The sequence below is a fragment of the Spodoptera frugiperda genome, chromosome 31 (genome assembly GCF_023101765.2).
Source record: "Spodoptera frugiperda isolate SF20-4 chromosome 31, AGI-APGP_CSIRO_Sfru_2.0, whole genome shotgun sequence".
Lineage (NCBI taxonomy): Eukaryota > Metazoa > Arthropoda > Insecta > Lepidoptera > Noctuidae > Spodoptera > Spodoptera frugiperda.
Genome location: NC_064242.1, coordinates 12,079,647 through 12,097,379, shown reverse-complemented (window position 1 = coordinate 12,097,379; position 17,733 = coordinate 12,079,647). Strand labels below are relative to the sequence as shown.

General features: G+C 35.3%; 1 protein-coding gene and 1 long non-coding RNA gene across 2 annotated transcripts in view; one reads left to right on the top strand and one right to left on the bottom strand.

The window, feature by feature from the left end:
* Positions 1-9,081: 9,081 nt before the first annotated feature.
* LOC118276431 (uncharacterized) lies at positions 9,082-17,490 on the bottom strand. Its single transcript, XM_035594736.2, has 5 exons — positions 17,236-17,490; positions 11,714-11,890; positions 9,885-10,042; positions 9,363-9,452; positions 9,082-9,183 (listed from the first exon to the last, which is right to left on the bottom strand). The coding sequence occupies exons 2-5, from the start codon at positions 11,874-11,876 to the stop codon at positions 9,100-9,102; spliced, it is 495 nt and encodes a 164-aa protein (XP_035450629.1). The 5' UTR covers positions 11,877-11,890; positions 17,236-17,490; the 3' UTR covers positions 9,082-9,099.
* Positions 9,587-17,733, top strand: part of LOC126912924 (uncharacterized) — a 213,685-nt gene continuing 205,538 nt past the window's right edge. Inside the window, exon 1 of the long non-coding RNA XR_007707518.1 lies at positions 9,587-9,628. This is a non-coding gene — a long non-coding RNA (uncharacterized LOC126912924). The remainder of the gene's footprint in view (positions 9,629-17,733) is intronic.

Here is a 17,733-nt window from a genome sequence, read left to right as displayed (position 1 = left end):
CATAACATTGGCATTAAAATATCCGGATATATCCAGCGGTAACCGGTCATAACCGTACGTAACCGGATTCCGCTGGAATTTTAAATTCCATTCGTTTTGTTTATGCAAGCCGTCAGTGAAACATTTTAAGTAGAATATCGTTTTACTATATTTTGTGGATTTGAAGTTTGAATTTTTGATGTTATATAAGTTAGTCTGTGGTTTCAAATAAACTAACTATAGCAGTACATTTTTGGTTAAAATTTAAATATGTTGCAGTACAGGGACAATAATGTTAAACCAACTGTAATAAGGTTTGTCATAAATTTTATTATAACTTTCGTGAGACATAACTACTAAATTAATTATTTTTATCGGCTTAGTCATGTATCGGTTTGAGGAGGAATTCAACTAGTTTCAAGCCATACTAGCCTAGTAGCAGTATCAGCATTAGTAGCAGCGCGATAGCCACTCTGTCGTGTGTCGCGGAATGCTGCTCATAAATATGAGCCTCTAGCATGGCTTGAAACTAGTCGAGTTCTTCGTCAAACAGCTACGTGAGTAAGCCAATAACATAATAATTAAAGTTTGTCATGTCAGTGTCGAATTTCCAATCGCAGACTTTCACACACACAACACACAACTTCACGCCTTTTATCCCCGAAGGGGTAGGCAGAGGTGCACATTACGACGTAATGCCGCTAACAATGTACACCCACTTTTCACCATTTTGTATTTAACCCATGTAATAAGCCTATTGTTCCTGGACACAATTCCAGACTGTCACTACCGAGAAATTTTTCGAAAATCGAAAAAAGCCCAGTAATACTTTGCCCGACCCGGGAATCAACCCGAGACCCCTTGTTCGGCAGTCGCACTTGCGACCATTCGACCAACGAGGCAGTCAGCATAAGCAGTCCGACTAATTAATATACACAATAAAATCGCAACTTAGTACTAAACAAAGTAATTAACAAACTAATTAGTAGGTGAACAATACTAAACGACAAAATTATGTTTGATTGCATTAATTAGTAATGTTGTTGCAACTCGTTGTTAGTTACATGTCGATGATTTCATTTACACTTAGGTAAATGTTTTTTACATAATATGTACAAGCACAAGGATTTTCTCCTGTGTCGTGGGTGCATTTATAAATAAACATACAATTTCATGTGAAATTGTGTATGTACACATGACACCCAGAACAGAAACAACAATTTATGGGTTATACAAAGAGTTGCTCCATGCGGGAATCGGACCCACTACACGTTGTGCGGCAGCCGGTTGCCTAGCCACCGCACCAACTGTGTAACCATACACACAGGGTATGAGCTTACTTGGGTTAATAGGGTACTTTTTTATTCCTGCACGTCTGGAAACCACAGTACTAGCGACCAAAAAAAAAAAAAATCTTTAAAATCGTACTCACCTTTTCGACTAAAGTTTCTAATTTACACTCGACACGGTAACTAATTCTGTTACACAAAATTAACGTGTCATTTGCTTCCACGAAATGATAAACTTAGTGAGGAGAGTACGTTCATAATGCCGTGATGGGATCATTAGCGCCCTCTGTCGGCGAATCATGGCCATTAGTTTATCTCCAGTGCCGTATTACTGGACACTTGATACAATTATGAGTCTCTCATGAGCTGCTTAGAGCATAAGAGTCGTTTTTTGATGTTGGTATTATTCGGTTATATTGTTAGTAAGCTTCATCTGTGAGTTGTTTTTCATCATTCATATGTAAACTAGGAGACGTTATCACCTTATGGTAAGTGATAGACACCCGAAATACTAGACGCGTTAGAAGTGCGTGTGCGGGCCTTTTGGGGTTAACGAATTTAAGAGGCTGATGGGGAATCGGGGATTAATAGTTGGGAAGGGTTGTTGGGTCTCCCATGGTAACCTCACTCACACAACGCAAGCATTGTTTGAAGTCGGTTATCTGTGAGGCCGTGGTATCACTCCGGTTGAGTCGGCCCATTCGTGCCGAAGCATGGCTCTCCCACACTTACAACCTACCGAGTTCTATCTATGTGACTGTGTTGTTAGTTGCGTGGTCACTACTGGCAAGAGTGACTTTCAGTTCCAGTTTCAAATTATAATTTTTAGTTTTCAATGACTTTTTACTCGTAACAGTCATACTTCGGCACGACTCAAAGAAATTCATCAGTGAAACAACGCCTGCATTTTTATTTTGCTACAAGATTGAGGTTATCTATTCCAAATAGTCTCTAAAATAGTTCGAAATGGTTTTGCTTCCAGTGTATGGCAAGGTACGGTTCATAATAGAATGAGAATAATAACATAACTCTTTCACACATCACGGAGCATTTAGGTAAAGCTTCGGTTCTATAACCCGAGTGGGTTGGGTGGGTGGGTGGCAGCTACCCTTTGTAATATACTGACGTTTTACTAAAAACGGATCCAATATTCCGAAATTCTCTGCAACAGTTTGGAATCTGGAATAGGGATGATGACGGGGTATGGGAATTAAAAATCTATTTAGTCCGTCAACACGTATTTATTTATTTTGTCGTATAACAAAACAATACTTTTACAAAACTAATAAAATTATAGAAGTGGGAGCTAACTACGTCATCTTTGGGTATAAAACGTACCCGTATAAAAATCAAGGCGAGAGAAGTCATTCGATGATTTCTTCCCTCAAAAAAAAACCCGTATAAAAGTGACGTCATGCGATATTTCAAATTAATATATTGTCGAAAGTACTAGTTTCGGTAAGAAAATAAAAAATATATTTTATTAATTTTAAAATATTCTACTTTTGAAATCAGAATTTTAATGTATTATCCTATTATGGTTTAATTGGAATAAAGAATTCGACTTTGACTTTGAAGATCTAGTATTATGTCTTTAAAATATGGTCAAAATTCTAGAAAATTAAAATATCAAGCAAAACATTTGTCTAATGTTAGAGAAGCATTTAGCAAAACTAATATTATGAACTATACTTTCAATATCGCATGCAGTTTCTCGCGTGACGCGTATAGATTTGCGAAATAGATTACCAATTTACATGTTTCGTTTTTTATCAAAAATATAACCTCGCTACTTCTTTATTTAAGCATTTATGCATAGGTAATAAACGTAGGTAATTTATTCAATAATCATCCTACAATATCGTGAACTAAATGCATAATTATGTCCGAACTTTGCATGAAATATTATTTACGAGGTATTCATGTTTTTAACTCCTACGTCCTTTGTGTTATCAAATAAATAAATACAATTTTCTATCCTTCAGTGATTATTTACAAAACCAGTTTAACAGTTCTTTTTGATTTCCATATTTTGTAGAATATTCATAGCACATCTTACTCACACCGCTACATAGCTTAGTATCGGTGGAAACCGTCACATAGTTTCCCAGCTTAGCTATTACATATTCGTAGCATAGCTACATATCACATGTCTGTGGAAAATCACCCTAAGGCTGGTGCATCAAATGTATTTCACTTTGCCTTCACCTATCGTAAACTGTCTATATTGTATCTATCGTAGATCATCATTACAGTCCGAACAATAACTAGAGACGTCAACAGCTCAGTTATTAAATGTTTCACTGTTACATTACACAGCGCAGGTTCATTTCATCGCAGTACTCGCTACGGGTAACTTGAACGCGCTAAATGTACGACCAAATGGGCGATTAAATAATTCATGATTCCTGAAGCGAGAACTTGATGCCATATATATGTATATAGTATAATGTATAGAGAATCGACTATATTCACATGCAAATTCGTCACTATGTATCTCTGAATTATTTACTTAAAGTGAATCATTGATTAATGTTTATAATTGATTTATCATACATAACATAAAGTCGTATCCTGACTACAGATTAGAATATAGCTTAAAAGTAGTTTTTAAAGTATCTGCCACGACTTTAATGGGAAGTAGTGTAGTGTTTGAAGATAACAATAGTGAAAAAATTTCGTTGATCATGAAAAGATCTCATTAATGCCGTGGAAAATAATTTTAGAACATGCATGCATTTATGACTATTGACAGTACGATAATAATGATAGGTGTTGCTTTATTTAGACTCCTGACTTTATAAGCACCAAAACGTATTAGGCAGAACTTAGTACTATAATAAACTGGGCTGAGAACTAAATGTATGCTCCTAAATCAGCGGAATTTTCGTAAAAAGCAAAAGAATATTATATACCTTGACCATTAGATAGTGGATTTATCTTCTGACATGTATGATATTATTTATTCACAAAAGATACTTGGGAACATTGAAATATCACAGAGCTACGCATGTAGTTTACATGGTCATTTGGGTTTTGAAAAGATCTCATTAATGCCGTGGAAAATAATTTTAGAACACCTTATTTATGACTATGACAGTAAATAAGAAGGTTTGCTATAGACTCCTGACTAGGCACCAAAACGAGAGTGGCAGAACCTAGTACTAAATAACTGGGCTGATAACTAAATGTAGCTCCTAAATCAGCGAAAAAAAACAAAAGAATATACCTTGACCATTCCTTAGTGGGTCGATCTTTGTATGATATTATTTATTCACAAAAGATACTTGGGTACATTGAAATCACAGAGCTACGCGTGTAGTTTACATGGTCATTTGGGTTTTGTGTTCCTTTATTATTTATAAACATTCTACCTATGTTTATAAGTATAAGGAATACTGAAGCTTATGGTACTATTACCGGCCGAATTAGATTAATATTTCATTTACCATGCTTACGTATTTAGGCTGTAATTTTGTTGTTAGGTTAAATTATAGGAGGAATATTGTTTTGGTTCCAATGTATGTAGATGACGTGTAGAGGTGGCGAAGTACTTAGATACTATGTAGTAGCTGATAGTACCATAATCTTAGGTAGATATCAAAATTCATCGCTACTTGATGAAGCAGGCACGATGCGACGATACCTATTATACATGTCTATTACTAAATAAATATTGAATTTCTTTATTGATCTTTATTTCCAGAATATAATGTACATAAGCACGAAAGAGGTCCCTCGTAGCTCGTAGCACCGTAGCACCGTAGCACGAACAACCATATAATCTCCATAGACATCACTCACCCACAGCCAACCCGACTAGACGTACCGCAGACATTGAGCATTTTAAGGCGAAAGATAAAGCAACTGTGTGCTCGTAGCAAACAGTAGACGAGGTCCCAACATAACCTCAGCCGTAGCCGCAATACCCACGAGCGTAGTCAAGTAATTAAGTCGTTACAGCTGGAGGGGGGGGGGGGCAGCTGGTGAGCGAACTAATTTGCTTCATGCAGTCTCCTGTCGTGTGGGAACTAAAAGATTTATCTCAGTGCCATGTGCTAGCTGGTGTGTGGTAATCACTCCTTAAATATAAGTGTGAGATGCATTTGTTCTTGTGTTGTTGTGGAATGGAGTAATGTTTGTTTTATTTTTTGTAAAGATAATTTAGTTTTTTATTTGGTTTTTGAAAGAGACGTATGAGTTTGTGACAGTATGATAGAAAGGAATAGGAAAATAAGACATTATTATAAATTAAATCTCCCGATCAATTTCGATCTTGGTGGCCAGTCTATCTACTTTAGACTAGCCCACTACACAGGAGATATTATAGTGTACTAGTGTGTGTAAGCACAGATGCACTCTAAGTTCCCTTACTCTCTGAACCTGATGGGATGGCCGATCGACACGTCTGGAGAAATAAATAAATAAATGCGTGCTTTCCGAGGCATGGGGTGAAACAAGGCCAAACTTTCTGACTGCGGGCTAATAATGGTAATACAATATTTACGAGACGAGATTGTAAATTGTTCTCAACTATTAACTAGTACACAGGAATAAAACAATCTAAATAATTTAACATCCACAAGTCATATAAAAACTCTTTACTCTTTATAGTTCCGAGTCAACTTCGTCCCTAGATTAAGTTAAACTTAAACTAATAATCACAAAACTGTACCATAAACCTGAACTATCGGACACCACATTTAACCCAATGATAAAAAGGGAAGGGAATAGTAATTTTACTCCCATTTTACCCCAGTTTTACCCACATTTTACCCCTATTTTGGAGTAAAAACGTGCGCGTAATAAAGTTGTGTGTAAGTGCTTTTGTCCGGAGATATGTATGTTTGGGTAAATTGTTTTCACGTGAGGGTTGAATTTATAATTCATTGCTAGGTTTTACGATGAAACGGTGAGGAAAGGGGTCAGAGGAGATTATTAAATATAAATATTTTTATGCGAAATATAGACGGCGCTGGGATCGTTTAATATAATTTTGTTATATCCGTTATGATGAAATTGTGAATGTGAATGTTACGAGTAGTAATAAATAAAGTATGATTATTTAGTTATTTTTATTATTGTAATGATATGTAAGTTGAGTGACTGCCAATCATGAGGTTTAGGGTGCTTTTCCACGAGAGATGTGCTATGCTATGTTACTGTGGATGCGTTTGGGTTCTACCAATCATATTCATTGGGACACATAGCTTAGCTCTGGTGAAAAAGAAAAGCCCTAGTCGCATACTCGAGCTGCAATCTTCCTCGCACAGCTATTTTTGCTTAGCTATTACATCTTCGTAGCATAGCTACATAGCACATCTCAGGTGGAAAAGCGCCCTTATATATTATACACTGATACATCATTTCGAGCAATTAGTAGCCTCTCTATCTATTAAAAAAAAGAAAATTATGTCAATAAAAGTAGTCTAGTATTTATTTAAAAAAGTTTTTATTTGAAAATCACAAATTATCACGTAGGTAAATGTTGACATATTGCACAAATAGATATACATAATTGTAGCTTTATAGTAAAAGCAATACTTAATCTATGTTAAAACTTATGTACGTATCTATGTATGTATATGCACGTATCAGTGAAATGTAAGGGCTATCGTCCATTAAACCCTTTCTTTTATTTTACGTATATTTGGTTAAATATTAAGTAACAGCCGCACTCACCCAATTTTAAGACGCTCCTAAAATTAGTTCTGTCATTACAAAGTCGTCATTAAAGACAGAGATAGAAACATATTTAAGTTCAACTTAAAATTTAGTAGCTTATCAGTATTCGGGCATCAGAGTCATTTAATGGTTACTTAACCCAGTCCTTAGCAATTGTTTTCAGAACAAAATTGTTACTAAGAAATAGTTTAAGTAACCATTAAATGTCTCTGCGTACGGCAGTTAATGTAGTTTTATTTGAGTAAGAAAAGTAAAATGACTTCAATTATGATATACACTACTTTATCAGATAGATTTTGTGTCGATCCGTTCGAAGCGACAACACTAAGTCTTGTTTGAATTTTTTAAAAGCTCTGAAGATTTTTAAAGTAATTCAGCAGACCGAAAAACTTAAAAAAACTAGACTGCAAAACCGTAAAAAAACTAACCAATCGTTTGTCACGCTTTTCGAACAGAAAATTCTTGAATTGTAACAAGAAAAACATTTTCAGTTTTTATACAAAATGAATGAAAAAAAACCGATGTTTTTCTCCATTGCTGTTCAATACTGTTTTTCTTAGTATGCACTACAGTTCACGACAGCTAGTCGTTTACTGGGCGACAACCTCTACCAGTAGCACTTGGGAGCAAAATTGCACTTTTCAAAGGTCTTTATGCACTTTTAAAGGCTATCATCGGGATGAAATGGCTCGTATAAAATATTATACCTATCGCAATATTCCTAGTTATCGCTAAAACGTCCATGGATATACTTTATTACTATTTTATATTAACTATTCTAGCGTTATTGCTACTTAGGTTTAGTAGATTTGAAGTAAGAATATTTTATTGGATGATATATGTAAATTTTGTGGTCAGATTATTATTATTAGTATAATAGTCAACTAAAGAGGTTTAGAATATAGTGTTCGTTTGTATATGGTATAATTTGACTTATTAAATGTTAAACATTATGTTTGTAGATCTTAAAGTTACATGATTAAGCAAAGCCTCTTTTATCAAATCTTGTTTTTACAATATATTTTTTTTACCATAACATTTTTTTCTCGCCTCAAACATTACTTTCTCACCTAAAAGGTGGACTTCAACCTTCCTTGGAATAAAAATTTGCCAAATTAGTTCAGCCGTTCCCGAGTTTTAGCGAGACTAACGAACAGATTTGTATAATTATTTAGATTTCAGATATACTTATATATAGATTTCATTTATTCTAAATATATCGATATCAAAGCCATTATATTTCCAAATACTTTTTATGATTCGCAAAATAAAACAAGAAACTATATTTTTCAGTAAACAATACCACTAAGAGCAAATTTTCGCTGCAGCGTAAATTGCACAGTTATCCTCTGTTAAACGTGAAAGGAAAGTGCTTTTATACAAATTGTTCCAGGCGTGTGTGATTTAACACAGCGACATCTCTGATTTATGAGCGGAGTTACATTTTTAAAGATGGATTGGCTTTTGTCTCCCTTAACGCGTGTGTGATACGAAACACTATTGTGTCAGCCACCCTAGCAAAATGGCACTCAAATGCTGATTAAATTAGAAAATAGAAAAGTCGATGTATGGATTAAAGACCAAGTTGTTGTATTCTGTGGTCGTCCATGGAATACACTAGGCATACACAAGGAATGACACTGATATTCAGTAAATTATGTCACGTATGTTATCGCCAAACATTGACTTTTTATTCTGTCATTCGATTAGTGTTGATTGTCATTTGTTTAGACTTCTAGAAAGGCTGAAATGTAGATACTAATATCTCATTGAAAATAACAAAAAAAATACTATTTGAATATCATTATTTTCAATGAAATACATAATTACCATTAAATATCTATATCTGAAAAGCGCCAGAGTGATCACACGAATACGCCCGTTTTGGAGATTAACCCTAAAGCATAGTGACTCGTCATTAAAAGATATCACTAATTTAAAATGATTATTATCTATGCATTGCTGATGATGTGACCGATGAATCGAAAGGGATCTTATATTTATATTTGTATGTAAGTGCATTTCACTTGACAAAATCCTGATTGTTTATTATTGCATTAAATTTTTTGTCCTTTCCTAATATATAGCCTTAATTCTGTGAGTATGAGTTTAATGAGCTTGATTATGATTCACAGTTTTTATTCTATCAAATATTTTTATCTTCACACACGCCAGGCTCTGGAGGGATGGTCAAACTGTTTGTTACATGTTTTGTAGGCTCTGAGTGTTCCTGAAAATAGAAAAACATATATGTATAATTATCTGAAAAGAGCTTTTCTCACTCTCGAGACGCTTAACTATCTTTAAACACAAAAATGAAATCATTAAATCGCTTCGTGTTGTGACCTGATACAAGAGCAAACTAATCCTTCACTTTCATTATAATATTAGTACGGGTTTCCAACTTACATGTTCCGAATCGAGCCTGTCCATCTCCTGGACATTCTTCATAATTTTTTGTGCTCTCTTCTGCGCAGATGCTGCTCTCGCTTGCAGGATCTTTAAAAATATATATTTTTATTAACACACTAATCGTATGAGAAGCATACATACATACATATCGTCACGCCTTTAATCCCCGAAGGGGTAGGCAGACGCGCACATTATGGCATATAATGCCACTGTACAATGTACACCCACTTTTCACAATTTATGTTGTAAGTCCCATGTAATAGGTAGTGAGCCTATTGTCATAATACCGGGCACACACTCCAGACTCCGTGCTACTACTGAGAAATTTTCGAAAAACCGAAAAAGACCCAGCAATTCTTTGCCCGATCCGGGAATCGAACCCGAGATCCCTTGTTCGGCAGTCGCACTTGCGACCACTCGACCAACAAGGCAGTCATATAAAGCAGAGGCAGAGCATATCGGTACACTGTGTAATGTTGATAATTAGTAGTAAAAGGGACACATTTCTGTACTACATACGCTTTGCCTCCTCTGTTCAGCTTCAGCCAACTTCTCCTCAATGTCAGGCAGGCTGATGTCAGGCTGCACTGGTTGGAGCAACCTCTGCAGGTGAGCTGGTGGAGTCGACAGACGCTTCGCACCATCGAACTCTTCAACTGGAATCTCGAAGGCCACCGCTGAGAAATAAATTGATACTTCTTTTATTTTTATACAGTTGGGAAGTGGGTGAAGTGGGTAGCGGGTTCGCATGAAGCAACTCTTTGTGTGATCCACAAGTTGTTGTTTCGGATCTGGGTGTTATGTGTATGTGAAGTTGTATGTTAGGAAATGCACCCACTACACGATAAAGGAGAAAATATTAGAGTGGGGCAACGTTAAAAAAAGAAAAACCACAGCTTAGTAGTGTGAAACCATATAGTATGTTTAGATTCCGAAAATATGCAATAATTATTTGCTCGATCCTAGACACTTGCGATCAATTCACCATCAAATACTTGGATTTTGTGGTTACAAACACATACAATTTCTATTGCTAATGTTATAATACTACATAACTAATTGAATGTATATCAATGTATGAGTCAGAAGCCAATGTACAGGATTGACACTGACAATCGATGAATTATAAAATACATCAAAACTTGAATGTCATACCAAGGTCTTGTAGAAATTAATGATATAAATTACTAATACATATTGACGGTTAAAAGGAAATAGGGTATAAGCGACATTTTGGTCAAAAATGAGTTTATTATGCTACCCTACGTAAAATTTTCCGCTCTTTCGAATGCGCTTACTCTCATGGCTCTACGATGACATTTTTGGCGTTAATTTACACGCTGCAAAAAGAAAAAAAAAAAATCCTAGTATTCTTTCGAAGACGGACAAGTTTAAACGGCTCTCGAATTATACACTCTAGGTCGATCTACGGCTAATGTTGTTTATAAAGAAGCACTAGCATAAATATGTATGAAAATTATTTGTATCAGTATCCTCCAACAGCGCTTTGTACAAAAAAATATTCAAGTTCCGACATCCACGCGAACGAAGTCGCGGGTACAGCTAGTTTATACATATGTAGATGTACAAGAAATGTACTAACGAATGGAAAAACAAACATTTACCCAAACGAATATCTTAAGACAGGTAAAGTAGGGTGATAAAGTGTTATGGGGGCTATAAAATCGTCAAAGTTAGACAATAAACCTAAAACGCGGTTCTTGGTAACAAAGGGCAATGACCTCGTTAGTAAGTTACTTGAGATTATGAGAAAGGTTACGATAAAAAAATTTTTCTTTGAAAAAAAAGTTCGATGAAAAATATTTCTTCTAGACCTTTCTCTAACTTAGACTAAAGTTGACAGTAAGTTTGAATTTGGCTGGAAACTATATTTCAAATGAGGTTACTTATTAGGTTTTCCAGCTTTTGTTTATTATTAGTAGGGAGTAGATAGTGCGGTGAATACGGAATGGTAAACCGGATCACGGTCACTGGCAATAGAGGAATACCGCGGTTGTTTTAGCCGGTAAGAGTCCGGCACGACGACGGGGGATGTCCATGATTTCCATCGCGTTACAATAGAAAAGGTAGTAGATCCTCATAGGTTTCATCCCCGAGGTTTAAGACGTCCGTTTCTCGTGCATGAGTAGTATTTAGGATTCGAACCGTACCAATGTGACAGTTCCGAATTATACGTATTATGTACTTTCTAAAATTATTTAGACACCACTGACAATGGCGAAGAACACTAAGCACTATTTTCAAAGAATGCTAACAACAAAGAAACCTATGATACAAGTTAAAAAAAATCTACTAAATATTAAGTTAAATACTCTTAAAATGCTTACGTGGTTTGGGTAAAATCGGTGTTTCAGGCAGTACGACGGTTGGCAAGTCGTCATGGTCATCATGGTGGTGACCCTTCATTCCTGCACCGTTCGAGGTCTTCGCTGCACCATTGGCCGTCTCCTCCGTCACAGGAACCGCTGTCGTCGATGAACCGCAACCCATTTTGTGTTTTATGCCTGAGTGAGAAGGTTCAATTTTAGTTGTTATTATTTGTATATGTTATGTTTTCTTTTTCTAAAGTTTGGCTTATCGATGAATTTCGTAGAGTAAACCATAAGATACGGTTTATATCAGTAATACTTAATTCATTTACAGCCATAATTTATTTGATGAATTAAAGGTTTCATGACCAACAGTTGTGCTTCCGGAGTGAACGAACATGTCTCATGTTTAACCTGAAGTTTATTCACCCGGCGACCACAGGCTGACTAAAATATTTAGTACTAAAAATTAGGCACTAGACAGCTAGATACCTAATCCTCAAGACATTATATACTTCTATACCTAGTTCAACGAACTTAATTCCGAAAACTTTAATACTATGGCCGAAGCTCACCTAATAACCCCATTGCTATTTTATTCGATTCCATTTAACTAGCACAGTAATCAAATTATAGCCTTCTCCCCCCTCCAGTGGCCTTTAAAGGGGGTTTTGATCAACGCCACACTGTCTGCCATGATAAAACGTGGTCATTTATCATTTAAAAAGGCTCGGGCTACTTAAAGTATAGGTCTTTGTTACTGTGTAAGTAGTTAGCAGAAGGTTTATTAGTAAAATTTTATCTATAATTGTGGCGACACATGACAAGTGACAGATGACAGAAGTAGCATATAGACGATCGACGAACAACGGATGACGTCATAAATCCTACATCGTACATATGAAGTTTACATGCGAAAACATGGATAGAAAATCCCAACGAACAACAGTTGGTCAGAAAGCCCGCCCGACAAGATCACATTGGAGGATCCTCTTTTTCTTAGGAAACTTTACTGTATGTCCTCTATAACATTGAACAATATAGTAAAGGCAAAGAAAACATTTGTCATCTTTTTTACTCATCTCCCTGAATAGAGATTAGGCAGCAGTGTTCTCTGATAAACCAGATCTTTTAAAACAGTTGTTTCTAGTCCGCCTATGAAATGCGGTGATTATGGCAAACCTTCCCATGTGTCGAAGGCAGTTGTTAATGATCATCATATAAATATTGTTTTAACGGCTCAGTAAGTATCATAACCTCCTACATCCATTCATCTATAGCCTCCTTCAAAAATAAGTCAATATTGAATACAAAAAGATAAATCGAGTTGGTATGTCCACGGCGCCGAACAAACAAATCTCCTTTTTTGTCGACTGTTGTGCAACATGTCTTTTCCAATTTCCCTATCAGACTACTGCATCGTTATTTCTGTATTTCCATTTTTGTGTAACATTTTATGGTACGTAGTTTTTGTATTAACTTGTTTTTTTTTTATTGTGAAATGGTTACGGCGTAGCTCGCGGTGCTACGATTCGGCTACGAACCGGCTACGATCGCGTAGCATATAATTATTAAAATATTTTTGACATTTTTTCTCATACAAATTCTCTTGTACTTCACTTAAATAATAATTTTCATTCTTAAGCCTTTGAAAATAGGTATTGATTTGTGTCTCTTCATAGAGTTTCCTATACAAACACTTCGCTTTACAAGTAAAAGTGAACCTTTTCAATATTTCTGCCAAGTGACTGAGGTCGAAATACTAATCCGATTTGAAGCTGGGAATTAAATGCGCTCTCATTAGTATCTCGTAAACCGTTTGTTTTGAGATTGGAGCTATTCTCGACTGTGATTGTGACTAAGTAAATGTAATTTTGTGGATTGATTATTATTATAATGGAATGAATACTGAATAGGAAGGGAACTGGCGACTCCTAGAGTCTGTTCGATAAGTACTCATTTGTCGTTCGATGAAATATATCGGTAAACGAGCAAACGGATCACCTGATGGTAAACAATCGCCGCCGCCTATAGACACCTACAACACCAGAAGCGTTACAAGTGTGTTGCCGGCCTTTTAGAGGTTAGGAATTTAAGAGTTGTAGGGGAAGATTAGGGAGAGGATCTCCAGTAACCTCTTTCATCCAACGAAACACAACGCAAGCATTGTTTCACGTCGGTTTTTGTGAGGCCTTGGTATCACTACGGTCGAGCCAGCCCATTCGTGCAGAAGCATGGCTCTTCCACACTTTACTGTCACAGTAAAGTGTGGCTAAACATGTAGTTATTTTGAGGTTTGATGGTGACAATGTTTAAATTTTGATTATCTCTGATAATTACAACAAAACAGTTTTAAACTTAAACCAATATACAACTCTGATTGCCGTTTTAGAGAATAACAAGTCTATTAACATAATAATATTATAACGATTAAAATTAATTAAACAGGATTACAACACGTGGCAAAGCTAACAATAGTTTTAACAAATTGTAAATATTTTATTTCATTAATGGTATTGGATTTCAAATAGAGTAAAAATATTAATTTTCAATTGGACGAGTGAAAACTATTATATTAATTGAACAATCTAATTATTGTTATCGATGCTTTTATTTCTATGTTGTCACAACAAGGACAAATAAGGTAACACGTGTTGAAGTGAACAAGTGAAAATATATGTAGATATTTGTTAGTCTAACATATGTATTTATTAATTTAGTGTCACCAACATAAGTACCGTACAGTAATAATATCACAATGAAAATAACAGTAATATGCAAAATACCTTAGGCTAATCTGTATTAAGTTTACAATAATACTAAAAAACAAATAATCACAAGTGAAGCAAAAGTGCGAGTATGTAGAGGAATAATTTATAATAATTTATGTAGAGGAAGTCCGTAGTTCAACTAACCATAGCAGTCTACTGTAACACTATAGACTTCCTATAATCTCCTTTTATTTGTACTTTTAGAGTTTTCAGAAACTTCATAGACGTATTTAGAGAGAAAGTTTTAGATAAAAATTTTATAAGAATGATTTATGATTTTATTTGATTTAATTTTATTTCACAATCTTTACATTTTATATGTATTGTATATACATATCACATGTCTATATGTATACGTGGTCCTGACATTAATTCGCATTCGATTCGACCACGTCTGGTCCTTTCCCACAATTATGCGTCATGTGGCATTGAATATAAACGCAAGCAATTACATTTGCGATTGAAACTATTGATTTATTGAATCATTCAATTGTCACTGTCATGTTTTATTGAAATATAGCTAGGACTTTGACAAATTCATAATTTATTTAATTACATTTTAGATTTTAGAATTAAAACTAGGTTTTCTAAACTACAAGACCGCACAGTTGGCGCGGTGGCTGGGAAACCAGCTGCCGCGCAACGTGTAGCCTGAACAATTCTTTTTGTGATACACAAATTGTTGTTTCGAGTCTGGATGTGATGTATAATTATGTTAACGTATGTTTGTAAACGCACCTATGATACATGAGAAAATCAATGTGCAGGGAAACGTTTTAAAAAATCTGTGGCTAATCTTCATCAATTCATACTTAATCAACATTTTGTGTTCATTGCCTTTACATTTTCATCCATAAAATGATCACAGAAAAGACACACACCTGTTAAAGAGCATCAAATATGAACCAATTTTAATTCACATCAAAGTACCGACACGTGAAAATGAAATCATTAATCCCGATAAATCTGTTAAGTGAAAAAAAAAAACAAAATAAATCAATATGGCCGACGTTGAACGGATGCTTAGCAATTTTTCAATCTGGTAACACCGTTGCTCCGGTGTTGCTATTTACCCCGATCGCAGGGATAGGGGAAATACGATGGATTGCCGGCAATATTTCCTGATTATATCCCACCGGCTTGTTGCCTTCGGGCATAAATGGCTGTATGGCTTCGTTACGTTTGCATTTAAAAAATGAGAAGATATTTTTTTAATTCAATCTATGCTCGCAGCAATTTTATTTTTTCTTCTATATTTGAAAGCGTTCGGTTTTTAAAAGAGCAATGTTTTGGAAAAGCTTTGATGCTATGTTGCTCCAGTGAAAATAAAATGTAACAGTTGAATATGAAATCTGATATCTGATTGGGACAACGTCTATCAACAAATAGACTAAGTTTTAGGATTTTGAACTTTCAGGAATAGTAGAAAGAAGGTCGAATATTGTTATTATCTCTAGTATTGTAGCATTATCTGGTAGATATTGGATTAGTATTTAATGAAATAAAAGACAAATGACCACTACTGGACATGACAGTGGTTACCACAAACTCCAAGCTAGGAAAGTGGTGTTGCTACCAGATATCTATTTAATGTGTCTCTTAGGCTGCGAATTGCCTAGCGGGTTACTGGGGCTCCGGCTCGAAACGCAGGAGTAGGAATGGGGTGGTTTTTAGTCAGTAAAAGTTTGACACTCCCTCTTGCCTCGTCCAAGGCGGGAAGGAGTGTCAGACTATTGTCAAGAAGCCATTGGATGTTTTTCCCCCTTTAAAAGTCCCTTAATTGTCCCTAAGCATTCGCGAGAAGAGTATGAAACCCTGACACGCGCCGGATTTCAGTGTTCCGGTGTTTTTATGATAGTATCTATTGTAGATCCTGGCTTACAGGAGGTGCAGCGGTATGGGAGGTAGTGGCGGGCTTGTCCCGTTTAAAAAAAAAAGAAGAGTAGGAAAATGGAGTGACGAAGACAAGACGAGAGTAGCAACAATATTAGGCACAATATTACATACAAAGTATACCTGCTTAATACAGAGGTTATTTTACGTTAAAGGTAAACATCAAACGCGAAGTTTAAATCCCCGTTTGTATTAGATTAGCCGTATACTCGGAGGACACTGGACCGTAAGAGTAACTGGTGAATTATTTATTTCGTTCCCGTCTCAAAGGCTATCTGCTCCTATGTTTGTAATAGTTTCAAAGCTTTACAGATTACTTTGTACCTAATACTGTGTGTGTATGTATTTATTTTTAGTAGTATGTGATATCTACTTGGTCGGATATCGAAGAAAATTATGTTTTAAAAGTCAATTTTGTTGGTTTTCCTGTTATAAATGTTGTTACTTTTAACCAACTTACCGCCGTACTCAGACTCATTTAATGTGTACTTAACAAAGTTATTGGCAATTGCTTTCGTAACCAAATCGTTACTAAAGAATAGTTTAAGTAATCATTACATGTCTCTGAGTTTTATTTATCAAAATGTAATATAATTAGATACCTAAATTTCATTGTTGTTTATGATAATTAATCTGAGTGAATTTATTGTCTAAAAAACCGTGTTAGTTATGTTTGAAAAACTTAGTTTTAACATCAGAGAAAGTTATTAGTTAGTGAGAAAGTTCTAGATGTTTTTTTCAAAAGATCAGTTACTGATAAAGGTATACGACTATACAAACTTTACCGCAAATAGTGTTTGTACTACAAAAACACGAATTTTTAGGAAAATATGCATCGTTGTATCTTTACGACATATTAACAGAAAATATAATTACCTAATTTTGATTACTATGACGAAATCTGAAAACGAGCACTTCAGTTCCAAAGTATACACTTCACAAAGTTTGTTTAGCTACAAAATACTGCGTCAAACACAAAACTAATTATCCATTAATATTATAAAAACATTAAAATTCACTATTCTATTTTTCCACTCCACTTTTACTAACAACAAACATACTAGCTAATGGTTAACCTAATTACGGCTCTATACATCAGACAGGACTCGAACGGGCGACCCGTGCGGCCGCGACCGCATCGTCGACGCTACTATCAGACTCGATTAATACAAATTTTATTCTAACTAGTACACTTTTTCCAACCATACGTGGATACTTCGACTGAATAATATTGATACTTTGTGTTTAGGAATTTGGGACGCTTTGATTGACTAGAAAACATGTAAACGACTTCGTTGCTGAGAAGTACAGCTTCGTTATTGGTCAATTGTTTTAGGTTGAAATTGTTCTTAGATCATATCACAATAATTTTTC